The sequence below is a fragment of the Cotesia glomerata genome, linkage group LG10, assembly GCF_020080835.1.
Source record: "Cotesia glomerata isolate CgM1 linkage group LG10, MPM_Cglom_v2.3, whole genome shotgun sequence".
Classification (NCBI taxonomy): domain Eukaryota; kingdom Metazoa; phylum Arthropoda; class Insecta; order Hymenoptera; family Braconidae; genus Cotesia; species Cotesia glomerata.
This window is the reverse complement of record NC_058167.1, coordinates 874716-893884: the sequence shown is the minus strand read 5'-3', so window position 1 is coordinate 893884 and position 19169 is coordinate 874716. Positions and strand designations below refer to the sequence as shown.

The 19169-nt window shown below is 28.0% G+C and overlaps 1 protein-coding gene across 1 annotated transcript; it reads right to left on the bottom strand.

Annotated features, from left to right (window-relative positions):
• Nucleotides 1–4447: 4447 nt before the first annotated feature.
• Nucleotides 4448–14566, bottom strand: LOC123272569 (sodium- and chloride-dependent glycine transporter 2-like). The gene is made up of 10 exons (XM_044739444.1): nt 14207–14566; nt 13066–13231; nt 12192–12470; nt 10436–10640; nt 10040–10233; nt 9788–9968; nt 7393–7630; nt 5083–5421; nt 4617–4769; nt 4448–4538 (listed from the first exon to the last, which is right to left on the bottom strand). Exons 1-10 carry the CDS (start codon nt 14234–14236, stop codon nt 4476–4478), a joined length of 1848 nt encoding a protein of 615 aa, XP_044595379.1. The 5' UTR covers nt 14237–14566; the 3' UTR covers nt 4448–4475.
• Nucleotides 14567–19169: the final 4603 nt, after the last annotated feature.

Genomic DNA, 19169 nt, shown 5'->3' with positions numbered 1-19169 from the left:
CATAACTTTACCTTATTTAAAAGTTGCAAAAAACAAGAAAAAAAATTTTTTTTGAAATTCAAAAATTCATGTTTAAAAAAAAACACACATAGTTATAAAAAAAAAAATTGAGCCAAAATTTTAATGTCAATCGAGATTTTTGATGATTTTCAAAAATTTAAAGTTTGACAAATTTGGCATTTTTCAAAATTTTTTTCCAAAATATTTTTTTTTTTTTTTTTTCAATAGCCCCAAGTGTCCCCTTTCAAACAAACGAAAGGCCATTCCCGTATCTATAATAAAGTTCGAGATATTCCAAAAACAAAATTAAAAAACTGAAAAAATTTTTTAATTTTTTTTCCTCTGGCAAAAGTTCGTCATATGATAAAAGAAAATTTCTGACCAAAATTTATCCAAATCAAAACGAGTCAATTCCAACTGTAGGTTAATTTGACATGGAATTACCCAACTATATTTTACTATTAAGTTGCAATAACAGTAGTAATCCTGTTGCAGCTACAGGAAAATCCTGTTGCTGTAACAGGATTTTTTCCTGTTGCAGCAACAGTTAATTTTTTTCCGTGTACAATATTTTTATTTTGATTTTTTAAACTTTATTAATGATTAAAATAATAATTATAAAAAGAAAATTTTAAACGGTTCAAGGATTGTTTTACTGTGTGAGAAGGTATAGTAATAGGTTGGATGGTATAGACGTTAATTTTTTTGCAGTTAAAAATTTTTTTACCGTCTCTTGATCCATTCGTTGAATCTTAAACTAACCCGTGACTAACGAGGATCCTGGACGGTGACAGCTCTTAATTCTAGCTCGAGTCTGCTAAAGAAAATACCAACTTACCAGTACTCTCTACTACTTAACTCTCCAGTAGCAGTAACATCAGGACCAGTAGTTAAGCTTCCGCTTCCAGACAGACTGTTGAGACAGTATTAGTAGTAGTAGTAATAGTCTAATAGTAGTGGTACTACAAGTATACCAGTTACTGTTTTTCATCCAAACTCAGCTCTCAATCCAAACTCTCTTCCATTTCGCTAAATAAATATCGTGAATTTTTTATGTTTCAACATTGTTATATACATTTTATTTTCAGTAAATCAATAACAAACCGTTGTCGTCGTCGTCGTCGTCGTCGTCTACATTATATTTTTGCTTTTGTGTTTGTTATTCTTTTTTCACCATTAAAATATTATTTACCCACAAAACAGTATCATTTTATTTATTTAGTTAGTTTTTTTTTTTTTTTTCATATTATTAAAGCTCCAACAATCTAAAATAAACCATTAAATAATAATTTTTATTTTTAAAAATAAATGTTAATTAATTTTTTTGTTTTTTTTAAGTAAAAGTATCTGGGTCAGTGAATAGTAGTTTTAATTCTGTTGATCCAACAGCTCCATCTCTTTTAGTAACGTCTGGGATAGAAATAATCCTTCTCCTTTTTTTTTTTTTCCTTTATTTTCTCTTCTCAGTAGTAGTCCTTAGTAGTATAGTTTTGAGTTTTTCTACTATCAAGCCCAGCTGTACAGCTGTACAGAGGTTGCTTCTATCTATCTATTATCTATTGCCTTTCGTATATACATACATATATACTACTATCCTGTAATCTTCTGATTCTCTGATTATCTATGTCTATATACATGCTTTTATCTATCTATCTATCTCTAGTTGGTATTGAAGGAACCATCGTCTTCAGGTATGCCTGGAAGGTAATGCTCAAAGGCGTCATGCAGCTCATCCTACTACGTGAGTTACTCGAGATTCTATAAATTGATCATTTCTGGTTGAATCGCACAACAAGAATTGTTATGATATATCCCAGATCCCTTTCATCTTATGTATCTTATATACTATACATACCATTTTTTAAATTCATTAATTTAAAAAAATATTATTATTTTATTTAATCTATTTGCTCAACCGTATCTCATGTTTACTCACAACTCAAATAAATTCACTGTTTATTGATTTATTTACTGGTATGAGAGTATATATATATAGAACTACTGAAAGTAAACATTTTATTTATCTATTTATTATCTATTGGTCGATTAAACAAATTATCATTTTTTATTTATATTATTATAGATATATATTTTTTGTTTTAGTACCGTAATTTTTGTTAATTAAAAATAGGGTAAAAAAATTTATCGTGTGCATTAAGTGTGTGAGTAGTAGTATTGCAATGCGTAGAGTAGTAATTTAATTCAATATAATATATATGTATGGGTGTTGTTGAGTTGTAGTTAGCTATTCACATAAACCATTTGATTCTCTGGTCTGTATATATACTGTATATACTGTATACAGTATTCTAAAATTAAACTAAAGTCCGCAACTATGCCCAGTTTATATATACCTCTATATGTCTATATGTTTTGGCGTGGTTGTTTAATTAGTCTTGTTACGGAAGCCACTGCGAGACATCCCCCAACATAACAGTAGTCAGTGCTACTCCCAGTTTCACCAGCTTCATAAATTCTTAAATTCTCTAAGTCTACAATAATATAATTATAAATTTAGTCAAAACATTCTTCTATACTTTCCAAAATAAATATACTATTTACTAACAAAATTAAAATAATAAACAAATTTTTATTGGTAAAATCAATTATGGTTGTTAGATTTATGTATTTAATTTGGATTACCTAAAAGAATTTCAATTAAACAACTTAAATATACTTTTATCGATGGGAAAACAATTACCAATGTCTTTCTGAAATATTTTTCCCCTTTTATTTACTTTTTCAACAGAATTAATTAAACTCCTTGTTTATAATTAAACTTTTTTTTTTTTTTTAATTTTATTTATCTAGAATTAAGAAGAATAATTTATTGAATCCAAACGACAAGAATAATAATAATAATTATTATTATTTTTACAAATAAACCCGCATTATTGCAAAGAGATGATGAAAAAGAAAGTTAAAAGAAAAATAAAATTCGTTATACGGTAAAAGAGGGAGAAACTAATTGAACCAGCGTGACTGTAATAAAAGGTATAAAATTAATTTTATACCTTTGAGGAGTAAAAGAAGAAGAACAAGAGAAGCAAAACTTGTAAGACACCTAATTATTAATTAAATTATTTATTACTCTGATTAATTTATTGTCTTTATTAGTATTTTTAAGTTTTAAGGAGTAAAGGATTGGTATATGAAACCACTCGTTTGGGATAATAGAGTAGATATGAATTTTGTATGAATGATTTAGATCCAAGAGGATTATTCGAGGTACATTCGTCTCTCATTTCATAAAAAAATAATTAAATTTTTTTAAATTAACATTACTCTCTGGTAATTGATAATAAAAGTAATAAAGTTTTTTACGAGGGCTTTAAACTAAAATCACTTAAATACTTTAAAGAGAGTTATTAATTTTAGTTAACTGAAATAATATATAGTATGATGGTTGGTAACTAAAAGTAGTCGAATCTATTTTCTGTCAGACGTCGACATTCACGTCGAGAAACTTTTTACTTTATTTTTACGTAATACTAATAATAATAATAATAATTAAATTCCGATTATTCCATATCTATGTATTTTCAATTAACTCTAATAATAATAATAATAATTATTATTATTAAACTATTATATTTATATCCTGAAGTTTATAATAAATGTATATTATTGAGTTTTTTAACTAATATAAATACACATGTGTAGATTGTTATAATTAATAATCTCAATTTATATTAATATATTAAATAAATGATTGATAAAATTTATTCATCTGCACAAATACTTTATTCATTTAAACAGTGTAATAATCTTTACGATAATACATCATGGATTATCGTCATAATAATCTACCAGTATCACAATTTATATAATTATATTCCCAGTATTTATACGTTTATTTATTATTGTTATTATTATTATTTACTTAATTAACATTATTTGTATTTAATTAATTATTTCTAGAAAGTTTTGTAGAAGAAAATATATATATATATAAACTTATTTTATAGACAGAAGTTTATAAAAAATACTTGAAGTATTTTAAAGTGTAAATTTATAAATAGTGTAAAGAAAATAACTAGTTAACATAAATTAGAGATCGTTATATTATCGTTGTACGAAAAAATAATAAAAATAATCAACAAGGTCTGTGAGATAAGGAATCTTAACCAGCACACTCATGCAATTTATTACCCTTGAACTCTAAATAAATGCCAGCAATTTAGGGGTTAGAATGTAACCGAGGGTTTTTTTAGTATTGTTGAGGATAGGAGGACTAAGAGCTGAGAAAAACTGAGAAAAAAAAAGTCTCTACAAGAAATACAAGTTCAAAGGGGAATGCCATCGTCGTACATACCGTATAACGAAACACAAGATCTATTGCTTTTTCCGAGTCTCACGTTTTAAGTATATTGGCAAAAAAAAATTATTAGCTTTTTAGCTTCGTCAATTTTTTTTTTTTTTTTTTTTTGATTGATTATTATTTTTCTTAATTTTGACTGCTGTATATTTTACAACTACCATGATGTTTTTTTTGATGGTCCCCACCTCTCTGTTAATCTGAATAAATTGCAATTTCGCTGGGAGAAAAAAAAAAAACTATTATTAAATTAACTGCAACAATAACTATTATAAATAAAAATAATGAAATTGCTTACGGGTCCTTTGTAAAGACAATAAATGAAATAAAGAGGAAGTGGCACCAGTGTTGACAAACCAATAAAAATCCCTATCAGATTTGCCCAATCCGGAAAAACATATTTACCATAGTAGACTGGTGTAAATATGTACATTTGATAACCAAATACACCCTGATAAATAATTTTATTATATTTAAAAATAAAGGTTTAAAATTTAAAATTTTATAAAAAATATGTATGATGGTTCATTAATTAATATTTAATAGAATATTTGTGATAGTGATTATAGTTGAATAGATTACTATTATTATATAGTGTATAGTAGATATTTTAGGATATAGGATAACGGATGTAGTAGCTAATGAATTGATTGACGGATAATATTATGTTAAACATATGTATATTAGAGTTGATTGAAAATTTTGGGTAACAGTATATGTAATAGAGTATGTAGTATATATATATATATATATTAAGTACTTACAAGGCAGGTAATAGGAGCGAGGAAAGTCCAGCTGAGCCACCAGTATCCTCGTATAAACCTCCCAAATGGCATGTCCATTTCGGCAATATTGTCCAAGAATTTGTTACACCCGTAACACCAAGCTGGTACAGCGACCTCCAGTAATCCAATTAACAGTATTGCCCAGGACGCTGTATTCCAATCCATCAGCGTATTAAGATATACTCCACCGTCGAATATCATTGGTAATGCCAAAATCCATCCACATACGCATATTACAAGTATCACCAAGCTCTCGTGTTTTCGTAAACTTGGTCGTATATCGAGAATAGCGGTGTTTATCGCTTGAACCCCTGCAAACTGTGATTGATGTTTGTAAACAGCCATTACACGTTAAACGTCTATACCAAGTGATTGGTATTGGTATTGCATTGACGGCAATACCAAAATACAACTTCTATCAATTCTCCCTTCTATTCTCTTTGATCATATACTTTAATTGTTCCGTCGTACGATTAGTTTTATTAGAAAATTTTAAATTAATTAAATAATTTCATATTTTTTTTATTTGTATATTCGAAAATGATTATTTAAATCGGTAAATAATATAAATACTATATTTTATTTTAAATTCAAACCCGTATTTTTAAGTATTTCATGTTATCTAAAAAAAAAAAAAAGATTTATTCATTTGTTTAATTTTATTTATGGCTGTAAATTTCCCAGCCTAGGTATTGCAATAGCAGTCTAAACAATTTTTTTTGCTCCTTTATATTTTAGTTATTTTCTAGATTTAGAATAGAAAATGAATTTTTAATGGTAATTTTTGGGATATTTTCTTAAATAGTTTTTAATCTGCTTATGGTCATAAATTTGATACCTGGGTTATATTACTTTGGGTTTTTACTTTTGGTAAATTTCGTATTTTTAATCTTTTTATTGCTAACTAAGTTTAGAAATATTTTTGTAAACGTATCGCCCATCCAGGTAAAAATCTTAGCATCCGTATTCCCTTTCCTGCTTATTTTTCCAAACTGCATAGCTGGCAATTATCCCGCCTCCAAATTATTTCCTGGTCAACTATTCGTTGCCAAATATTCCTACCCCTAATTTATTCTACTTGTAATTGTAACGCCTAGTTTTTACTCTCCTTGTAATAATTTTTGTATTTTCTCTAAGTTAGTTATTCTTACATACTTTGTAGCGCACAGTCGCATTTCTTTACTTTAAATAAATTAAAGTTAAACTCAACCTCATGGTTTTTACTTGGTGCAACATCTATTATTAGTCTTGCATTTATTAATTGTGAACTAAACGTTTTATTCACAATTTATTTGAGTAACTCATTTACTTGGTATAAAATATAAGCTTTAATTTTATACGTAAAATTTTATATACTTGCGGTAAACCAATCGCGAGTCAAAACATTAATTAAACTCAACGCGCGCGCGGTCAATAATTATTCTACTCAGATTGATACATTTGTTTTTTTTCTTCTTCTTTTTGTTATTTATAATGATAATAAATTGTGATGACAATCCCTTAAATTTAAACACACGTATCGGTGTATTTATCGCCATCTGAATAACTGGGACGAGTAAACAATCAGGAAAAAAAAAAAAGAGAGAATAGTAGGTATAAGCCGAGAGTGTGCATTTATATATATATGTATAAAAGAGAGTTACGAGGATATTAGTGGTGGTTCGTGACCCGTGTTGATGTTAGTGGAGATCTGTTGTAGGTAGGGTGTTATGCTGAATCTAGCTGTGTACCAGCTGTTAGTTATACATATATTAGATAGCAGTATGTTGGTAGTAGTGGACTCTCCAGCAAGCTTAATGCATGCACGCGCGTTGTTTCAATATAACCAGAGCATGCACACCCGCGGCAGTATAGAAGTATAGCAATACACACCCCCTAAGCTCCTTTTTTCTTTTGACTACACCACGACCAACACCACCACCACCACCACCACCACCACTATCAACGCTCTGACAGAATGACGACCAGACGGAGTTGAATGGGTTTAAAAAAGAGCAGGCGGAAAAAATAATAAAATACTGAGAGACTCGAAAAAAATAAAATAAAATAAAGCATTGTATGTATGTATGTAAGCTTTGAAAATATTCTCGGGCATAGAATAGAATAAATATTTATTCTGTCTATACAAAGATTAATAAAACACAAAGAAAAAGTGAAAATGAAAAAAAGAAAAATATTAAGTTTTCGTACTCTCTGCTCAGATGTTAATTTAACTAATTGCTTGCCGGTAATTTAATTATTCATATAATTAGTAATTATAATAATTGTTAACTAGGTTAATTTAATTACCTGGCTGCCAAGACCGAGAATAAACAGCATAAAAAAAAATAAAATAGCCCAGAGATTTGAGAGTGGCATTCGTACAACTGCTTCTGGATAGGCTATGAATGCTAAAGCTGGCCCACTCTTAACTACATCCTCCAATGGTAAATCCATTTGTTTTGCCAAATATCCCATTATTGAAAATATAACAATCCCCGCAAATATTGAGGTGAATAAATTTGTAAATGTTATAAATATCGCGTCTCTGTAAAAAATAATATTATTCATTATTTTTATTATTAAACTTTAAATCACCGTTTTTAGTCCTGTTAAAAATTTATTATCCATTTTTTATTTCTATTGTAAGTATCAGGGTAAGAAAATTTAAAGAATATTTAAAGTATAAAAAAAAATGAGCTTACTCAGATTGAAAGCCTCGAGCAACCACCACCTCTCAGTATAGATAATAATAACCAACTGAATCGTAAGTGTTTTAAATTTATACCATTTAACCATTTACTTGAAAGTTATCAATATCTGATTTATCAAATAATATTTCATTTAAATAATAATAATAATAATAACTATAAATAAATACTAAAATAGTGGTAAATGGATCGTTGTGATTTCAATAATTTAGAAGAAGAGAAAAAAAAAAAAAAAACGATTCGTTCGTTTGGTAGGTACCTATCTATCTGTTAACAAACAGCAAACGCGTATTCGGGAGAAAATTTCAGGCTTTCAATCAACATCAATTCTCTTTCCCCCTTACACTCTTCCCAGTCCAGTCCCAGTTTCTCTCGATATAGATCTCTGTATATTTATGGATTTATGTGTACATAAAATTTCCCAGTACACATCAATGATACAAAATTCGTGGTGAATTTAATCGTCAGTATCATGAGTTGATGATACTGATACGCGAATATGACAAATAACGAAATACAAATAAAAATAATCCATAGATGTGTATAAATATAAATATCAGTGGGTTTGAGGAGGATTTTAAAAAAAAATATATCTATATATCTCGAGTTAATAAAATATATATTTTTGACATTGAGTGGCATTTGTGATGATAACACACCTCAACGGGTTTTTGAGTTGCTGCTGATGCTGAGCTGTGTGTACCTTTCAATAATACGCAATTCTATACGTTTTGTAATAAATTATAGCAATGATAATAATAAAAACAACATATTAAATGTGGATAATGATTGAAAGTATGTTGTACATTATGAACCCTTACATATATAGATATATAGATATATATTGACTGTCATTTATATTTGTGTTAGTGTATATGTGTATATGTGTAGATGGATAAGGACGAATCTCTAGAGATATATCGTCTCATGCGGCATTTTATCAGGAACGTCGCCAACGATCTCACGAGCTCAAACCGTTTGTACTTGCTACACCAGAAAAGGTATAGAGAAGCTGGTGAATGATCAAAGTTAGTTCTTACTCCTGTCAGACTATGTCACGTACCTGTTTACTAAACTCAAGCCCTGGGACTTAACAACTGAGAACTGAGAACTGAGTACTGGGACCTACGACTAAACTTTATTCATACAAAGTATCTTACATTTTAACATCAATTCACTCTACCCAACTTCAATAACTATTTAAAACAGCTTTTCACATTTATCAACATTGATTTTATCTTTTAATATTTTATTTTTTTTTTTTTATTAATCCAATAATTATTTTTAAATTATCCAATTTTCTGCATTTTTTCATATATAAATAATTCTATTTATTTTAAATTTCATGGAGTGAAAAAAATGTCACCACAACTTATAAAAGTAAAATAATAATTCATGAATTGATTAAAGTTTGACAAATTCTGTCAAAATATGACAAACTACTATTGTATATTTTTTATGAAAAAATAAATATACATCAGACATGTCAAAAAAAAATAATAATAATAAAATTACTGTATTATTAAAATAAAGTTAAATCTGTCCTGTCTACTGTCCTACTTGAGTGGTTTGATATAAATAGAAAAACAAAAATCAATAATTTATAATTGAGAAAGATATATCAAGTTTGGTGAAATGAAAGTCTGTTAAAGATTTATAAAGGAAATATCATTAAATATAAATATTGAAAGATGAATAGATGGGATAAAGATTAAAGAATTTGATAAAAATGACTTATATTTATTACATGGGAGTAGGATAGATGTGTCATATGTATATTAGATATATGTAGAGTACTGGGAGTATACCAATACTCTTAACATCTAGGAACACACGGAATAGGTAATATAGGTAATATAGGTAATATAGTATATATGTATAACAACTACTGTTTACTTGTAAATAAATAGTGATTGACTGAAAGCGATTGGAAGTTACCCGGTACGCGGGTACGGATTGATACCGTCACTGTTGACTGAATTTAGGGTACAAACCTGTGGCAATTATTCGAAAACGTACTGAAGCTCGATATCGTGATCAGAGATCCGCAACCAATGCCCAGGGAATAGAAGATTTGTGATGCAGCATCACCCCAAACTTTTGCATCAAACAGTGTTGGCCAGACCGGTGTGATAAACCATTTTATACCATATTCAGCACCATCAAGAGTTAAACCTTAAAAAAAATCAATTATTATTATTATTGTTATTAAATAAATAAAAATATTGTAATTATATAATTTGTACCTCGAATTAGAAGTGCGATCAATACAAAGTACGGAAACAATGCAGTAAAGTATACAATCTTCCCGACGGATTGAACGCCTCTTATTAAACAGAGGTAACAAATAATCCAGGCAAGGGTGAGACAACCCAAGAGCTCCCATCTTATGCCGCCCCAATTATCCCAAGTAGCGCCTCGTATTCCGAGTACGTAATCGCTACAACCAACGGATTCTATCATTAGATACGTCCAAAATAATCCCAAGACAGTAAGACAGTAAGACACTCTCTGTTAATTATTCACTTAATAATTATCCGCTCTCATTTCTCATTTCTCATTTCTCATTTCACATATATTATTTTCTATAGTACAAGATATATATCATCGACAATATTAATTTTAATCTATCAATCATTTACCTAAAATATTCCTCAGATGAGAGTACACTGTCGTACAATTTACGAATTGGTTTTTGGTGTGTCTCGTTAAAGCAGTAACTTTTGTTTCCTTTATCATATCCAAAATTATAGCAAACTTTTGTTATTAATTGGCACGTTTTATTAAAAAATATTGTAGTTGAATTAGTATCCTGACACTGTTTATCTTCCAATCCACTGTAACAATCTAGAAAAAAATAAAAAAAATAAATCTAAAATATTATTATATATGAATAGACAATAATTTGTCACTGGGATACGATAATATTGTTGGTGTGGTGTTACTCGTCTTACACGGACGATGATATTGGCTATGGTCTAACGATTACCGTACATACTGTACCGGGTAAATTTACCGAGAGAAGCAGGGTAACGCCTGAAGGTAGTTAGGTAGCTGATAGGATCGTTGGATGGTTAGATTGTTGGGTGGTGTGTTTTGATGGCCCAGCTTGTTTGTTTCTATCCTAGTCAGTGGGAGAGTACAAAAGAAGGATCACTAGATCTATATATATATATTCCCTCTATATAAAGGGAAAGTGGATTGCAGATTTAGCTTTCAGCTTTTAGCTCTCAGGTTGCGAGCTAGTTGTTGGGCTTTTTGAGAGGCCCTTTAGACTAGACGATAAGTAGGTTTCAAGGCTACAGTTTAACCAACAATGCGGATAAATTACATCCGGTCAGCCGTTTGATGTAGTATCATAATACTAGCTGTACTTTACGCATCATATATATATATATATATATATATATATATATATATATATATAAACCTGCTAACACTACTTACTATCTATGGTAGGTACTACACATGACTTAATGACTCGGCTTTGTGGTTATTCTACAGGTTTCCACTGGTACTGGCGTTTTGCTCCTCGTTAGTTTCTATAAGCTATACTACTAGACTACTACTATACAAGAGATGATAGAGATCCTCCTCTGATATATCATCATACTCATTAGCTCATTCTCTTTCAACAAACACCCCTTTTCTCAAATTACCATTAATTAGCTTAATTGATATATTATTAATTTTCAATATAATATATTATTATTTAAATAAGAAAAGAAAAGAAAATAATAGAAGCGATAAACATTTTAAATTTTAATACTCGTAAACGCGAAAAGTGCCGGCTCTGAAGCCGGTGGTTTTAATAACAACGATAAGACGCAGACGGTGTGCTGGTGCTGGTGCTGGTGCTGGTGCTGGTACTGGTACTGGTTGTGATCATATCCACCAGCATCACCTTTAGCTTTCCTTTCCTTTCCCTCAAGTAAGCGAGAGAGTGCTTGGATAAATATTATCGTAGTTTAATCTTACGGTACCGTGCGGATCTACAGGTATATAGAAGTAGACAAGTAGACAAGTAGACAACGAGACAACGAGACAACCAGACAACCAGACAACCAGAGGAGAAGATGTAACGACGCGAGTATATATCTACCCTCAGGGTTTCTCCTCCTGTTTTTCTTACTCTACATGTATCTATATATTTAAAAGTTAACGCGCCTCAAAGGGTTTATGTGTATTTTAGTGGGTGACTGATGATGATCACTGTAAGCACCTGTACCACCTCTATTACTATATTTTTAAATTTGGTTTTCAACCGTAAATACTATTGTTTTCTCAATTATATAAAAATAATAACAATAATAATGAGTGGAAATTTGGTTGAGAGGATAAGGATAAGGATGTGAAATGTTAAGGGAATAATAATAATAATAGTAATAACAAACTTACTTTCAGTATTGAAGCCATTGTCACAGTATGCCCAAGCGAGTTTACTTGAAAATGAGGCAAAAGTGTAAAACAGTGTCCAAGCTATTATCACCATATAATAGACAGTTACTAATCCAATTACCACGAGGGTGCAAATCCCGAGACCCCCGAATGCTGGTGACATACGACGGTAAGCTTCCATTGGACCTACTCCTGTGTACTGACCAATGCAGAGCTCCATGAAGAAGATTGGCAGGCCCATTGTTATCAGCATCAATATAAATGCTATCAGAAATGCGCCTACATAACACAATAAATATATTATTTAAAATAAAGTGTTGTTAACAACAACAATGGCATTATCAAATGGATGAGGATCAAAGACTAAGAGTGTAGTAGATAACATACGTCTATAGATGATATATAATATAAAATAAAATAAAAAGAAGGATATATAAGAGAATAGAAGAGAAGGAGGATCAAATGACCAACAGCGTACTGGCGTATGACACGTTGAACCGGTGAAGAAGAGAAACTATAGTATAGGAGAATTAGTTTGAGGTGAAAAGGCCAAACGCTGGGCGTGTCAACTCAACTTCCAACAGCCCCTCAAACTCCTATATCCTACATCCTATATCCTATAAATCCGATACGAGGTTTACTGTTCTTTAAATTATATTATTATTATTATTTATAAATAAACACTGATTGAGTGATTGATAATATTATTTGGTTAAATCATTAAAGTGTTTATTTATAGGTATAAGATCAAAGAGTATATACTTAATTATTTGAATATATATCAATTCATAAATAGTTTTTAAATAAAAAAAATAAATCAATGATGTAAATGCAGATGCAGATGCAGATCTATGTTTTGAGTAATCAAACTAACCTCTGCCATTACGGTAAACAAAGAAGGGAAATCGCCAAACATTTCCAATTCCAATGGCATACCCAATGCAAGATAAAATAAACTCTGTTTTGTTAGCCCAACCAGTGCGTTCTGCTGATAGTTCAACAAATGCACCGCCAACTCCCAGCGATAACTTTTTCTTAGCCTGCAACAAATATTATTATCATTATTATTATATAATTGTTATTCAAATAAATATATATATATATATATAATCTTATCTAGTCTGTAGATTTGTCTGAGCACTTTGCACAAGTAGTAATCACGTCAATAAAATATAAAAAAATTTATCTCAAAGTTAACAAAATAAATAGAGAAAAGCAAAATTCGCTGAGAAAAAATATACAATATAGATTGATTGATTGATTGATTGAAATATATACTGTAGAACGATACTGGTAAGAGAAGTAGTATTTGAAGTGATTTCCGAGAAATAAACGTTTGTCTTATCGGTTGGCTATTTTTCGTAAAACGTCCGAACAGTACAAAATCAAGGAAAATAAAATAAAATAGAAAGGGATACAAGCAGAGTTTCTATCGGTTGGTGGTTTTTCCCCATTGAAAACGAAATCACGGCTGACAAAATTGCCGCGGTTTAAACGCCAGCCAGCCAGCTAGACAGCATAGCCAGCTAGCCAAACACCCACCCACCCACCCACCATCTACCAACTGAAAGAGGACAAGGATCAGAATGGGGATGAGAATGAGGATGAGGATACGGCAATATGTCGATGTGTCGTCGTGAATTTAACACCATCACCCACTATCACTACTACTACCACTATAAATGTACATGTATTGAGTTTAAACACAAGTGTATTTAGCAAGCATCGCAGTTACGGACAATTTAATGGTTTTCGACTAGTACAAAAGCCCAAGGGATATACCCACCAGCTACCAGTTACCAGTTACCAGTTACCAGTTACCAGTTACCAGCTACCAACACAGGTGGACTTTCAAATCACGTTAATGGATCTACTGCGTTGATTTTACTCATGATAAAATAAAATAACTTTGTTTATTGATTAATTTAATCACCGGTAATCAAATATCTGTATTTATTTATATTTCAAATAAATTTACTTTTTTTTTTTTATTTCTTTTTTTTAAATTAAATTACCTTTGGTGATTCAATGCGATCCAGTGTCATTGTGAACGATGATTACTATACTGAGAGAGGAAATAATAATCTAGTAGATTGTCGAGAGTTACCAAGACTATATAATACACTGTTATCACTTCCGAATCGCTTTTAATGATTGGATTATATGGCCCGGTTTACCATACATATATATAGAGACTTACTAACGTTATCTGCCGGCTAGGCATTAATACATTAATACATCTTCACAAACGGATTTAAATCTTTGTGTAACACTTTAATACAAATATACCAATTAATTTAACTGTAGTTGTATTTTACGTTTAATTAAATTTACCTATTTTTTATCCTACCACACTGACGTTATCACCCATTACTGACAGCGATTAACAATAAAATTCTTCTTTTTATCAATTGCCTAAAAAAAATAAATAGTTGATATATTTGATAATAATTCACTCACTGACATCAATTGATGAACGTGGAAAAAAAAAAAAATTATCTATATATGTGTATATAAATCTTTTGATTAATTATAACAATTTAAAAATTTTTTTATTTATTATTTATTTAAAATTATGATTTGTCTGAGAAAATATTATCCAAAATCATAAAATAAAATTTATTTATTGTCGAGATTAATTTTTTTTTTTTTTTTGTTTTATTGCATTCGTTTCATCTTTTTACTAAAATTTCTTTATATTTTTTTTTTATCCCGTCAAATCTTGTTCGGATTTCTGCAGATTTCTGTAAGCCGGATGCTACTGGATCTGTAGAGCTGCATTTTAAAAAGTTTAGTGCCAACAATGCTATTATAAAACATCGAATCCTACTCCTGGAATAAGTTAAAGCTTTACAGGATTTACTCAAAAAATATATTTCATTTTTTTTTATCCTTTACCAAAAAAAAAATATTTTTTATCCGTATTTATATAACATTGTATTTTTTATACTTTTTATATGCATGCAACAAAATATCTCAGACTCTTGTGCGAGTAAAAGTGAGAAAAAAAAAAAAAAAAAGTTCAACCTCTAAAAGAAATGTATATCTTCAATATCAACTATTGTATTAAAAATTTCTACCTTATTGGCTCACTGTAAGATAGTTAAGATAGTATATGTTCTATATTATCTGCAAAAGGTACAATCATCTTGCCGATAGAACAAGAATTCTTTATCACAAAATATTACACAGGATTTTACAACGGGAAATAATATACCTGAGGTTGTTTAAATTATTGAACTTACTGTTCGGAAAACGGTAAAAAGTATTAAAATATAGTTAAAAAGAAAGTTTAATGAGAGGTTTATCATCAATAGCTCTTTTTATTGACTTGAAAGTCGACAAAACAGTGGATGGTAATTTTTATAAGATTAATTATACACAAAATATAATAAAAAATATTTTTATTATTATTATTATTATTATAGAATGAAAAGTTGAAATTAATTGAAGAAAGTTTTAGTTTTGAAACAAGTAACATCTCAATTAAATCTTGAATTGTATACATTGCAACTGATTGCACCTTCTTAATTATATTTAATAAAAAGTTTTTGTTATTTTACTTACGACTCATCAGTAAGCGGAGATTTTAAATTAAACTATAAAGTTAAACCTCTTCTATTTGTTGCTTATACTATGATTAAGAATATAAGAGAAAAAGAGAAAAGGAAAAGGGAAAAAAATAAGGATTTTAAAAAGAATACTCGAGATTGAAAATTTTTTTAATTTTTTTTTTTTATTATTCCAGGTGTTATTATTTTTTCTTCTTTTATTATTTTATCAGAAAATACGTATAATTTATTTATTTTTGTCATTTTTTTTGTGAGTGATTCAGTGTCTTACATAGTATACAGGTTTACAGGTATTTTTTATTTATTTAAATTATTATCATAAACTATATGTATACGAAATACCACATTCAAAGCTCGAAAGTAATACCAGAGTGTTTATTATATATAGATTTTTTTTCTTTTTTAAATTAATTATTGTATTTATTATTATATTTTGTGAAACTTTATATTGCTCGAGGTAATTCAAGACGTGTATATTCCACAAACACAAGCGTGCATTGGATACAATTTTATTATTTATCATTATTGTTATTTTTTTTTCACCCAAACAGCATTTTATTATATTATTATATTTATGATCTAATAAAATTTTCAATTCAAGATAATACAGTCTACTGTTAATTATTAATTAGTATTATTGTTATTTTTCATCTCAATAATAAATTTAGAAAAAAAAAATAATAATCAATAAAAGTATGGATATTTTTTATTTATTTATTTATTTATTTATTTATTTATAATACAATGCATATCAATGCCCTAAGCATTTAATTAATCCCCCACAATATTTAATATTTTAATAGTTGTGGTACACTCTTACCTAATATGTTTCTATTATTTCATTTTTAAACACCTGTCAACTCGTTATTAATATTATTTATAAATAAAAATACATATTAAAATAATCTACTGAGGCAATAAGTTATAATACATAATATATATTATTAGCATTTCCTAGGCCATTTAAAGTTATATATCTCTCATACAAATTATCATATCATTGATATACAGTATTAATTAAAGTTAATTTAATGGCAATCTCGGTCCCAATTACACTCTTTACTTAACATTATTTTTTATATCAATAAAAGGACAGACATTTTTATTTTTCAACATTAAGTCTACTTATTATTAATTAAATAGCGGCCAGCGTCTATCAATACAGCAACAGCAGAGTATTTATTAAAATATTATTTATATTATACTAATGATAATTGTTCAACCATTGAACATTATTATATTAAATAATTATAATAAAATTTAATTATTGGACAACGAAATGAGAATCTGAAGGGAATTCGGTAATCGTTTATTATTTTTAATATGCATATATGTTACAATTATTTTTGCTCAACTATTTTTGTGAAAACTAAAATGATTTTAGTAATCACAAAAATTGCCGTATAAAAAAGTACAAAAGTAGTTATACACAATTAACAACAGCAATGTTTTCTTTATATTTTAGACATTAACAATTACCTACAGCTTAAAAGTTTCTTTAGAATAATTTTACATACTCTAATAAGTAAATAAGGTTTTTATTAGACTAGATTATGGAGTTTTGGGGCTCTCTTGTTATTATAATTATTATTATTTTTGGTCGTTGTTCCGAAAAATCATTATTTATTAAATCCATTTGACAAATTTTATCTATAGAGAAAAATAAATATACTTAACTGTTAATAAAAGATTCAATATTGATTTTCAACGACAAAAAATAAAAAATATAAAGATATAACTCCATAATCCGGTTGTTTTATTTAATTAGACAAAAGTATTAGTAAAAGTTGGTATAATTTATTAATATTAATATATAAATATTTTTAAAACGATTATCGAATAGCCTCAGCTCTCGGCGACCTCGACCTTCCTTAAACTTTTAACTCCTAATTAGCAATTGTTAACTCATAATAAAGTAGTTTTATTGTTTTTTACCTTATTATTAGCTTTTAATAAAGAAACATATTGGTCGATTCGTTGAACCACTTTATTTTCGATCTATATAATATTGTATTGAAGAAACAAAAAAAAACGTTAAATTATGAACGAAAATTTATAATCTCTTCGAGTAACATGGACGCTGCTATTATTTATTTCGTTTCATATATTCAAATTCAAATCATTCTATTTCATTCACTTATAATTATTATTACTATTATTATTATTATTATTATTATTATTATTATTATTATTATTATTATTATACTTTCCACCGTACTTTGTTTATATTTAATAAAAAGTTCGTTGCACTCATTCCATTAAATTAATTAAATTTTATTTTACTCGAATCGACCATTTTAAAATTCTATCTAATCCATAAATCCATATTCGATGTTATTAATATATACATATTTAATTGTAAATAAAATTTAATCAAACTTGATATTTTATAAAATAAAAAAATAATTAATTATACATTTTATCTATTTAAAATTTTATTAACATGGCAACAATTAAAAGCTCACAATAATATAATATTCTAATAATTATTATTATCATCATCATCATCATCATCATCATTATTTATAAACGGAATAGCATTTAGAATATATTTAAAATAATTATAGATAAATACTATATTTAGTATTATTATTATCGATAAAGCGGTTTATTATTAAATAATTAAATACCTGAAAGCTCAGTATTGCAGAATATTTGTGCACGTTACATGTATTTATTGTTTTATTTATTTATTATTTTGTTTTATTCAATAATTAAAATTGAATCTTATCACAGTGGATTTTAACCACTTGCTATCAAAAATCCTCCAATGAGAACAAATTTTTATTTATTTTATTCTCTGTAAATTGTTTACCTCTTCCGTACCATACAAACTTTTATTTTATTAATTTAAGAAAATATGTACTCTATTTACATTTAACATACTTGCTCACACAGCACACACACACACTCGCAAATAATTATTATTATTATTATTATTATTATTACAATATTGAAGCGTATTGCGGTACGTGTATTATATATATCCAACCCTCAAAATCCAATGAAAAATTTATTTGTTCCATTTTCTTACAAATCTATTGCCTACTAGTACAAAGATAAAATAAAAATAATTTATTGATTTATTAATATTTATTGTTTATTTTATTTTTTTTTTTTTAGACTCTTTCTATAATTTCTACTCCAAAATCGCACTTGATCGGACAGATAAAATTGGATATTCGGTAAGAAAATATATATTTTATTATTATTATCATTATTATTATTGTTATTATTATTATTATTATTACGATTATTAATGTTATTTTCAGAAAAAATGTGTCGGGTGTGTCGGCGAAAAGCTATTGCCGGATATGGTAAATATGTATAGTTCGATATTCAATAAATATATGTAAATATATATATATATATATATATATATATATATATATATATACTATATATA

Coding starts and splice junctions, on each gene's coding strand:
- LOC123272569 (XM_044739444.1), bottom strand. CDS start 14,236: ATGACACTGGATCGCATTGAATCACCAAAG. Junction 10,641..12,191: donor CAATGGCTTCAATACTGAAA/GTAAGTTTGTTA, acceptor ATTTTTTTCTAG/ATTGTTACAGTGGATTGGAA. Junction 9,969..10,039: donor GATCGCACTTCTAATTCGAG/GTACAAATTATA, acceptor ATTTTTTTTAAG/GTTTAACTCTTGATGGTGCT.